This window comes from Camellia sinensis, chromosome 13, assembly GCF_055761805.1.
Source record: "Camellia sinensis isolate YWXY chromosome 13, ASM5576180v1, whole genome shotgun sequence".
NCBI lineage: Eukaryota > Viridiplantae > Streptophyta > Magnoliopsida > Ericales > Theaceae > Camellia > Camellia sinensis.
This window is the reverse complement of record NC_138973.1, coordinates 47,632,929-47,644,767: the sequence shown is the minus strand read 5'-3', so window position 1 is coordinate 47,644,767 and position 11,839 is coordinate 47,632,929. Positions and strand designations below refer to the sequence as shown.

Below are 11,839 nucleotides of genomic sequence, written 5' to 3'. Positions count from 1 at the left end.
TAATTTCAAATTCAAAACCACACATTCACAAACACAATAATCACATAAGATTGAAATGAGACACAGAGAGGTAGATGCCATACCACGGACAGAGAGTAAGAGCAGAGTGAGAGTCTGAGAGCAGAGGGAGAGGTAGAGCGAGAGTGCGAATCAGAGAGCAGAAGGAGAGCTCGAGCAAGCAGAGGAGTCGTCTGAGAGGGAGGAGATCGAAATAAGTGTAAAAACGTGATTGCAAATGAGGGCTTTTCCGTGTTTTATATAAGTTGTAAAAGCGTGGTTCCAATCCACACTTTCATTAATGAACAGTGAAAGCGTGATTGTGAATCACGTTTTCTTAACAAAATTATATGAACAATGAAAGCGTGATTGACAATCACATTTTCTTCAGAAAAAAAAAATAAAAAATTATATGCACAGTGAAAGCGTGGTTTGGAACCATGCTTTCTTCAGAAAACGAATTAAACAAGATGCACAGTGAAAGCGTGGTTTTTTCAAAAAAAAATTTATGTTAAAAGCGTGATTTACAACCACACTTTCTTAATTAAAAGCGTGGTTTGCAATAGCGCTTTCACTATTCATCACATTTTGGGCTCCAAACAGTGAAAGCGCGGTTTGTAATAGCGCTTTAGCCTAGTTTGGGAATTCCGTCCAAACTAGACCTAGTTTGGAAATTAAGATACAAAATAGGCTTAATATGAAAAAAGTCTCTCTGGCCAATAAAGCTAGTTAAATTAAATATATTATTATTATTTTTGAAATCGCTATTCTCATTCTACTTTGTTTCAGATATATTCAATTTTTTATTTTTATCATATATATATATATATATATATATTATTAAAAGTAGTATTTTTTTTCATGTTTAGGTGGCACACTATAAGGCATATTTTTTTCTACAAGAGTTGCGTCAGTATATATTTTTTTAATTACATATAGAGTTTTACACAAACTCAACTTAATTTAAATTATAGTAACTTTATCTATTTTATATGAATTTTATTTCACAAATATTTTTTTTTCATATATTTTTTTATGGTAAATTGAGATCTACAAACTCAATACCAATTTTGTATTTACGGTTTTTTTCTTAATTTTTTCAAGGGGGTTAGGATTTTTTTTTACTTAAATTTTTTTTTCGTGCATTATTTTATACTCAATATTAATTCTATATTATTCTAAATTATGAATTTGTCATTTAAATTTTATAATAATTATGAAATTATATTTCATTTTTTATATTATTTTATATAATCACAACTCACATGAGGAAAAAACTATATAACAATAATACTCTCGAGGAATCTTTAAAGTTTTAATTTATTGTTTGAGTTACTTTTTCAATTGTTGAACAGTAAGTTTTTTATATTTTGACATCATATTACAGATAATTAATCATTTCACGTATTGGGATGTATCTATCGTTTGAATGTTTTCATTATTTTTTCTTTTTGGGTTTAAATGTTATGTAGTTCATTTTTGATTAGTTGTCGTTAAATTTTTTTTATAGTTGATGTTTTAATTTAATTAAGAGTATTTATTTTACAATCTTATAATTGTATATGTATATCATATAAAATCATTATATGAAAATCCAACTACAATGTATTTATATTTAATTTTTTAAATAAATTTTATATAATTTCTATTTCTGCATATTTTATTTTCCAAATGAATATGGAAGAAAATTAAATAGTTAGAATTACTTTTAATTTTATGTTACTAATTCTTTTTCTAATTTAACTAGTATTTTTAATGTTAAAATGAGTATTTATTTTACTATTTTATAATTTATATATCAATCAAAATTATTATATAATAATTACACTTTTATAATACGATAGAATTAAAATTATCAAAATACACAAATAATTTAACTAAAATTAATATATATATATATATATATATATAAGTATTTTAGTAACAATTTTATGAGACGATGACGTCAATATTATCAAAATAAATAATTAAAACCACATTTTAATTATTTTTTTGTAACACACATGGTACCATAAAATATTTTTTTTAAAAAAAAATAGAACGTACATTGCACGGATCAATGGCTAATTATATACATAGAAAGAACTGTATTTAGAGTAAAATATAGTGAGAATCGCAGTTCTCTTATTTTTTACTATTACATTTCATGTCAGCTAACAATTGATGGTGGGGGTGCTGTGAGGGTATGGTTGCGACGGTAGTGGTGGTTATAGTGGAAGTGATGGTGTGGTTGTATTGATTAGATTTTAGTTTGGAAATAATTTTTTTTTTCCATTTAGCATTGAAAATGTTTTTCAGACTTTTGTTTTTGTCATACCAAACATTAAAAAATATCAAAAACAACGTTTTGGACCGAATCAAACAACGCACAATAAGATTTTTGTTTACCTTGTTCTCTGTTTTTTTTTTTTTTTTTTTTTGTAAATATAACCACCTAAGAATCTCAAAGACTTGATCCAAGTAATAGACACTGCAGATCCTGATGCCAAAAAGCAACATATAGGTTCAAGATTACCAAATTGATCTCTGCATGTGCAGTTTCACATGAAGTTGCAGCAGGCTGTATAGTACTGCATCTAACAACAATGCCATCAGGGCTCGGCACACACACACGAGGGGATGACAAGCTGATTTAAATGGCATTCTTCTACAAATGACGAAATTTGTAATGGTTAAACTGTAGTATAGACTGTTATATCATTCCAGGTTTGCATCTATGTAAAATTCACATCTACTCTTTTTACCTACCTGTTTGGAAAATGAGGACTCTTATTCAATTTCTTCGATGAACTATGCTAAACTCCATGGGGTGTCTTTCCTTGACGAAGATCTGGACTTCCCTTCATGAATGTCTTCCAAAAAAAAAACTTTTCCACTGGTTCAAACTTCACAGTTTCAGCTTGTTTTCCTGCCAAGCGAAACGTATGAAAACACCTGATTTTCTCAGGATACTTTTAAGAGCCATTTTCATGTCAGGAAGCACGACCATACTTTAGCAACTCCTATAATTTATCACAAAGAATTGATAGGACAATCCATTCCGTAATGAAGTGGCCATTTTAACAATCTAAAGTTTCACCCATTGAAAAGTTTGGAACAGATATAAACTATCTACAATCTCTCGTGTGCTATACAAAGACATTTTACCCCAAATTATTAGTAAATAATAAGATGAGTTTCAATCTGGATAATGTTGATTGAATAAAGAATGAAAAATCTATATCTCTATTTACCTTCTTTCACACAAGGATCGATAGTTCTTTGTCCTCCTATAGTTATAAAACAAAACTGCACACGTATATCGCGGCTTTGTACATATGTGTGAACATATTTACACTGTGTGGGGCTGGGTTCATTGGTGTTATAAGCATCACACTCAGACTCTTTTATGTCATTAGCTACACTCGTGTGCCCAAAAAGTATCAGGATCTGCACTGAAGAGAGAAAAATCTGGAACTTCTAGATTTGCTATGTGCCAATCAACAAAACGAGCTTGTATTGACTTGAAAAGCAGCAAGATCGTCGGTAGAAGCCACCACATGTCGTCCTCCCTGATGCTAAGAGAATTTAAAAGCTTAGTAAATCCACCAGAAAGGGGAAAGAAAAAAAAAACCAATTCTAAGCTATGCAATCCATGCCCCACACAAAACTGCAAAAATATAGGTTTGGGGGGGGGGGGGAGAGAAGAAGAAGAATGCTAAAACTCAATAGTCATATTTTATGAAACATCTTGCTATATAAGGTGATGGTTTCAGCAGGGGACTAGAGTCCAGTTTCTGCAATTACATTATATTACTATTTTTTAGGAAGAAAAAAAAAATCATCATTTAGCATGATAAAATGGGTAGAGCAAATAAAGGAATAGTAATTTCAGTGAGTTACTCTTCAGTAAAGATGGAACTTATTTGCAATTTCTTTTTAATTTTTTAATTTTTACAACCCTCTCCCTGCAATTAGCCCCTTCGGCTTGAACCACTTTCACACTTCTCTAGCTAGGCATTATTTAAAAAAACTAGGGGGAATAATTTCATATTCTTCTCCACAGGTTTTTGAGGAACTATGATTTGCAAAATGTCTACAACCTGCAAATACCAAAGCAAACCAGCATGGTTGTAGGATAATTTTTGTTCCTGTGTGCACCTAGATGCATGCATAAGCACATGACTCTGTCACCCTGATAATACCACTAAATTGTTTCCAAAGATGATTCTCTAAAAAGACCAATAGCCTCACCTTTTTGCATTCCACGTATTTGCTTCTTCAGGAGGCTGTAAAGAGGAAAGTCCATAATGAATCATGCCAGAGATGAAAGCCGCAACCTGCAAAGGCCATTTTGATCAATTTTGGAGCTATATGAGAGAGTTTCTTTCCATTTATAACAGAAAAATTATGAAAGAAATTTTATTCATAATTTCTTCAGGTGGCTTATAACATTTGGCTTAATGCTCAAAGGATAGAAAACAACCCAAAAATAACATAATTAAGCCAATTTCATTTGGAGCAACACAAGCAAGTGGTAATTTTGCAAAATCTACTGGACACTGGGTAAAACTTACCGTGTTTGACAGAGAGGCAGCATTCCATAATGCATAGATGCGAGCAAGTGAAGCTCTCCTGAGACCTTTACTGAATAAGGCATTCAAGCCTGCTGGGAAGGGAGAAAGCAAGGATAGAGGAAGAATGAGCAAGACAGCAAGAAAAGCCCCAAGAGACATCCAATAGAACTGAAGCAATGTAAGGAGGGTGACGGAAAGATCTGCCAAAAGCATGATCGAGATCAACAGCTGCAGGGTATCCTGAAACACAAAAATATCTGGATATTAATATTAGGTGTTAAATAACATCCCGATAAGCATTATGAAAATTAGGTGCTGCCTTTAATATCAACCAAATACCTCACGTCCAACAGGTCTCGTGTTGTGCAGTAGACGAGAAAATGGAAATAGAAAGTCCCTTCTAACATCCAAAGACTTCACGGTAGCATCATTTATTAGACCTCCATTAATTCCACCTGAAATCCTCTTACGTGATAATGCGTTACTTGTATACTGACTCTGCTGCAGTTGCTCAAGACTTTTTAGTGCAGAAGTAGCAGCTTTCCTGGAATATGGACCAAAAAGAAGACAAAGGAAAATTCTTAAAATGTAAATAAGACATAAAAATTGATCACCTAAAGCATGTAAAACTTTTATGGGTATGCAGTGGAATGATATGCAATAAGTATGACAACAAAAATAAAAATGATAATAAAATATGAAAGAAGGTTGGATTATCAAACAAGAGCCACTTCGTGCAAATAATTCTAAAGGTAATTTATATGTCATTCAATTCCTAGCAATCCCACATTAGTGGGACCAAGACAGGGCAATGGCCTTTATTAATAGTAACAATGTCTATGGTTGGTTGGTGGTTGTTGCTCTTGTCACTATTCTTTATTAACACAGCCTCATCTCCTATAAATTAAGAAAAATAAATGGTGCTTTATCTAAGCAATTGGAGGTAAATGATAAAATCTAATGATTAGAGAATGCTCTGTACAACTAGGGGAAACATTCCCGTCACCAATTAGAAAGACAGATAGAGCTACCTCTTATTGCCAAACAAGCTGATTATAGTTAATGTAATCATTAAAACCTGTTAAACTTACCATGTGTATGAATGGGATTGCTAGAGGGGGGTGGAAAACTGCTAGTTATGCTGACTTTAAGTGACTGTTTGGTACAAGTTCAAAACAATTTTCAAAGTTGTTGTCATCAGTCGTTATTGTACACCTTCAACTGCATCTTATCTTCCAATTAGGGTTTGGCAACACTCATCTAATTATATATGATACACACACAGTATCTTCATTAATTAATGCAAATTAATAGCATTAAAAGGTACCCCTCATGATAACAATGAAGTCTTTAGCATCTTCTATAAACACAATATTTTTACAGATTGCCAAACCATTTGTTTCTTTCTCAGCCCAAAATCTAGAAAAGGATGGGAAACTTATATTTGCTCTAGTTACATGTCCACCTAAAAGTTTCCTCATCAGCACAGCAGATGAGAAAGTTCCAGGGGTAGCCTTTGTGAATTCCATGATATAGAAGAATAACCACAAACTCCAACATCTTCACCACAATCATATTTCAGGATTTCAATAACAAAACCAATCAATTAAAATGTCCAGGAGTCTGGGGCATGCATTGAAGACTGAATTTTAGTAATTATTATATCCTGATTTTTAGAAGGTGCAAAATATGGTGATGCAGTAGTAGTATTAATCGTAAATAGATATAGTGGCTTCAGTAGAACTACTCAAAGTTACCTTGGAGACTCATCATGATTTCTGTCAGACAAATCAGACTGGTGCAGACTGTGGAGAGAATAATCACCAACCACTACCAAGGTACCGAGCTGGTAATAACCAGTAGCAGTAGCCTGAAACCATCCAAGCTCAATTCTAACCCCATGAAACTCAAGTTGAGGGTTTCCATGACTTCTGATCCAATTGACAACATGGACTAGAGCAGAACGAATGGATCCATGCCTAACTGTCCTTAATTGGGCATTCAAGCCAGCTGCCAAACGATTCCAGACAGTTGTAGGGACATGCTGGAATGAAAAGACAATTTTCATGTTAGATAAAAATATTCAAATGAATAATTCGTAACGCTACTCACATATTAGACTGGCAAGAGACCTGGCCAAGAAGATTCGTCAACAACATGTCACTGTGAAGATTATAGGGTGACATATAGCTTCCATCCCCACCAAAAATTATGCACAAGGGGAATCTCTTCTGTATTATTGTTACCATGTCTAGACGCTTTTCATCACCACCAAGGAAGAAATCAATGTATGCAACCATCAGGTCAGGGGTAGCTCCAACCTGCAGTAATTGCTACTCATATTAATACATGACATAACAGGTGACAAGTGTCTTCCAACACCTATAAGAAAGTTCCCATTTGGGGAATGTTATTATTCTTTTTTCTTGATTGGGGAACCTGGAGGATAACATGTACTCAACTCCAATTTGTCCAGTGTCCAGAATAAATAAATGACATTAGTTAATATAAATTTAAGGGATATTTATCCCAAGGATTGGGTTATTGAAAGGACAAATTTGTTGTGATCAAAAGCACAAGCATGGTTGATTTCACCTGAATTTCTCTGGAAGTAGCAAAAACTTTTTTGGAAATATCATTTCCTTAACTTAATTATTTGATGCAAATGACATGTTGCTAAGAATTGATCTTTTTGACAGAATGTAAAATTAGATTGCCAACTGTACCTCAACATCTATTTTCTAGACAGACTTTTCACATGTTACAACCTACTAGGGTACCACAGGTACCAATCACATAATCACACAATGTCTAGAATGTTTGATTAGCTAGAAGTCTAAATAAGGGATATCCGTTGAGAATTCTTATGGGCTAGCCCTGAAAAATGCTCAGCCTCATTGGTGCTCGCATGTTCTTGCTACAGTGTTGGCGAAGCCTATGTCACGCATTATTAATCAGAATCTCTATTTACATTTTTATTTTCCTGATGACAACACACCCATGCCTCCACTGACACTAAACCTTGCAACTTCTCACTTACATTGGCAGGAGATAGCACTTTAAGCTAATCGCTAGTTGTATGACTAACCAGACTATGTTTAGTCCATTAATAATCTTTTCCGACAAAACCAAGAAGACTTGAACTAAATCGAGAGAAAACCTATAGGCTATAGCATGTTTTGCAGACTCCCTAAACACATAATGCTATATGCATGTCCCTTGAAAATAAAAAACCAATGCAGGACCACCATATGTCTAAATTAAGTCTGTAGCAAACTTAAATTGTCAAAAAATTCAAAAATCACATGCTACCATTACTATTTAGGCAGTCAAACCTAAAAAATAACCAAAAAATTGCAATTCCAACAATACAAATTCGTTCAACCATGTTGACATTGCCACTTTGCACAAATGTTGCCAACGGTTAGGTCCATCTCTAGTATACCCCCTCCATGCCTATGTTAACAAGACCAGCATTGAGTAATGATCTTCATGGTGATATTTGTTCTGAACATTCATAAAAAATTTTAGGTGGGTTTCACTAAAGGCATGTTTAGCATCAGTACATATGTGGAAACTGTACCGTCAGCTTTAGAATCCACATTCTTCACTTTCTTTTCTTTTCTTTTCTTTTTGGTTTTCCTTTTGTTCAAGTCTGAATTTAATAAAATACAAACTCACGGTCATTGTGTCCCATAAACCGAGCGAAAAAAATCTCTGGAAACTCTACTATAATCACTAGTGTCATTCAACATCATTCACCAACAAGGGAGGCTAGTGTCATCCAATAAATGAGGGAAAGCTCAATATTAATCTACGAAGCTTACAGGTGATGTTTCTTCAGTTTTTCCTAGTATAAGCATAGTAATAAAGAACAAAATGCCGTGCAACACGGACTTAAATATTGGATGAAAATTGTTGGGAGTATTACTACTAATATAAATAAGTCAGACCTTCATTCCTTTGTATAGAGCTCGTGACCGACACGATCGTAGACATGAGTGATCGTATTCAGATTTCACGTATTCCTGAAGACGATGGATTTTATTCCTCCTACGCCACTGTTTCCAGGACCAAGCACAAGGATACGCAAGCACAGAGAGTATGCTGTGCACTGACCCTTCCCACCAATCATAGGCAGCAACAGAGTTGATCTCATCAATAAATCTGTTAAAAGCATCTTCATACCTGCAAGGCTGCAACTCATAAGAGATTGCACATCATAAAAAAATATATCTATTTTGCAAGCAATGAGATGGAATAAATAAATTTAGTGCAGATAGTTGTTTCAATTCTATGGGAGAGAGATTCTTCAATTACTCCGCTTAACTAAAGAGTGTCCATGCACCAAACAACCAGCCCAGTTGCAATATGTGAATAATTTAGGCTTGCGCACGGTCAAGAGCATTAGAGAAAGCAAAAGAAGTTAACAATATATAATTAATCAAGTAATTGGCTAATGGTATACCAGAGCCAAAACCTAGTGAGGACATAATTTCTAGTCACTGATACTGACAGTAAAATCAAATTTCTAGCATGTTTTATTTCACTGTTAGATGGAAGGAAAGGAAAAGAAAAGAAAATTGTGTCCTAATAGAATGACATAAAAAAGTGTTACAAATTTACAATCTACATCAGCGTTAAATTGTGCAGTTATTCAAGGGCGTCCAAGTTCAAGTGATTTCTTACACAATCTCGATAATCGCATTGGGAGGAGAGTAAGGAAGATGCCAGGGTTCTCTGAAATTATTGGGCCCCATGAAGTACATTCTGTGAACATGGCTCTGAGTTTCTTCAGATCTGGTCCCTCGTACCTATGAATTGAGTAATTAAGCACACAAGATGGTGAAAGAGAATCAGGATACCTGTCTTTTAGCAACAGATATCATAAGTTGCAATTATGAAATGTTTGAAGAGACTAATGCACCTCTGATAGAGAAAGGAGATATGGGAAATGGTGATGATTTTGGCGTTCAATTGAATTTGCAGTGTGATAGGAAGAACCTGACCCAACAAATTTGACTCGCACAGTACTTAACAAGAGAGCTAAAACAACTAAAACACATGACAACAGAAGTGCAAAAGGCCAGGGCCCTCCAAATGTGTAAATCAGCTCTTCAAGAGGCGTATAGCAGTTTGGCATCCTGTACTTCTCCGATATACATTTATAGGGACAAGATGATTGAGTAACTCCCCCTGCAATGAGTGCAATCCACGTGTCATAATGGCTAAAATTAATTAATCCCAACAAGAGATGATGGGAAGAGACAAGAAACTCTGCTGATCAAAAGAATAAATAAATAAAAAGATGAGAAACTCTGTTGATCAACAACAACAACAAAAGACACAAGAAACTATAGCCCAGGAGTCAAAGCACAGTCATTAGAATTACCTCGTACATATATAAAACTTGCACGATATGGAAGAATCTCAAGAGGACAAGGAGTGCACAGATTTGCTTCAGAGCCCTCAACATCTTTGTATGTGCCAACAGGGCATTCCTAAGCACATATCACATAGCCAAAAACATTCAAACAACTGTCAGCACTTTGTGTAAATTAAGGTAACATACACAAATGACAAGTCCTATTGTTAAGATTTGCGCAATGGAAGGAGTGTTGTAACTACCAAAACATGGTACATTACCATTCAGTGAACTAAATTTAGCAGTTAAAAACTAGTTTGATCCTTCTTCCAATAGTCTTCATCTTAATAAGATAAAACATCAAAATGATAGTTCAAAAAAAATAAGATGGATTTATTAAGAAGATTTTAACACAGGCCCATGGCATGCCAATAGTTTACTTCGTTTCCAATACACTAATGCAATAGCATGATAAATTCCAATACATAGTGTAAAAGTTCAAGAAATTAGGATTAGGGTTGGAGAGGAAAGAGAGAAGAGATGAAGAGAAGAGAGAATATAGAGAATAGGTTATTGGGTCATAATGAAAAGCCCTCACCTAACACATATCCATATTAAAAATTAATGTCACTATGACAATAATACCCTCAAGATAAAAATAAAATAACATGACAAGTCTAACAGTGATTATTGTATTCAGCGAACAACAATCCCAACCCAACTGTGTACCAAAATGATCCAGACCCCAGGTAACACTCTGTTAGACAAAAGGGACAACAGCTTGATATTAATATGAACTAAAAAGCAAACAAGTGAAAAATGGTTATTTCCAGAGGGCAGCTTACTGTTTGTAACATAAGCAGGCACTAACCAAACCAAACTAAGCCTGATGTCCTAATGAAGTGGGGTCGGCGAATCCTTTTCACCATTTAGCTCTATCAAAGGCTCTATGCACAATTAAATAAATAAATTCATATCTTTTTTCACTACCGCATCCCATATCAGCTTAGGTCTTTCCCTCCCCTCATCCCTAGCATCTCCACTCATGGTGATTCTATCACTTTTCCTTACCATTGCATCTACAGGTCTTCATTGTACATTTCCAAATCATCTTGACTTTTAACTTATCTTCAATAGATACTACTCCTACCATTTCATGAATACATTTATTTCTACTTCTATCTTTTCAAGTCTTACCACACATCTATTTAGGCATTCTCAGCTCAACTACAATCATTTATGCACAAATTTCTTAGTTGCCCAACACTCTGTCCTGTAAAGCATCATCAGCCTCAAAGTTGTTCTATGGAATTTTCCTTTCAATTTTGTTGGTATTCCTCGATCACATAATATGCTAGATGCACTTATCCACTTGAGCCAACTTACTTTGATTCTATGAATCACATCAAATGGAGAAAATTTGATCCCCCCATATAGATAGTAGACTTGTGTTATATAGTGCATGCTGAGTTTTCTTTAAGTGCCAAAAGTTTTTGATAGGGAGGATGATTGGCTAACTAAAAAAGGAGTTTCCATTTTGGAGTCAGATGGGAATAATTAAATTTTGATTCTTCTTCGAGGTTTTGGTTTGCTTCCCTTTCTACTATTTTATCTGAACTTTCCTTACCTCTTTGACAGGATTTTAGTCCATTTATGGACAATCATATCATTCCTGTTGGCAAAATAAATTCCTTTTTTTAAAGAAAAGAAAAGAAAAGAAAACGTGGTAGAATAATACATTTTCGTGTTTGAAATCCTACGAAATTAAGAACATAACACATTGGTACCACATCCAACAAACTTTAAGGTATCGGCATCCCCACCCAATAACACTATCCACTGTTGAAGAAAAACAAAACAAAACAAAAATAAATAAATAAAGAAATAAGTATGTGTATTTACACAAAATAAAATAAAGAAA

General features: G+C 34.1%; 1 protein-coding gene across 7 annotated transcripts in view; it reads right to left on the bottom strand.

Moving 5' to 3' along the window:
- Nucleotides 1-3,054: 3,054 nt before the first annotated feature.
- LOC114281136 (MraZ) overlaps nt 3,055-11,839 on the bottom strand; it is a 42,433-nt gene continuing 33,648 nt past the window's right edge. For 4 of the 7 annotated variants that reach the window (XM_082902182.1, XM_028223583.2, XM_028223585.2 and 1 more), the window contains exons 14-23: nt 9,946-10,054; nt 9,481-9,749; nt 9,243-9,367; nt 8,507-8,741; nt 6,686-6,874; nt 6,311-6,597; nt 4,893-5,097; nt 4,554-4,793; nt 4,231-4,316; nt 3,055-3,554 (exon numbers count right to left, since the gene is read on the bottom strand). In XM_082902182.1, coding sequence (XP_082758308.1) covers nt 3,392-3,554; nt 4,231-4,316; nt 4,554-4,793; nt 4,893-5,097; nt 6,311-6,597; nt 6,686-6,874; nt 8,507-8,741; nt 9,243-9,367; nt 9,481-9,749; nt 9,946-10,054 — 1,908 coding nt within the window. In that variant the 3' untranslated portion in view covers nt 3,055-3,391. The remainder of the gene's footprint in view (nt 3,555-4,230; nt 4,317-4,553; nt 4,794-4,892; nt 5,098-6,310; nt 6,598-6,685; nt 6,875-8,506; nt 8,742-9,242; nt 9,368-9,480; nt 9,750-9,945; nt 10,055-11,839) is intronic. The other 3 variants (XM_082902183.1, XM_028223586.2, XM_028223584.2) reach the window with 1 other exon arrangement.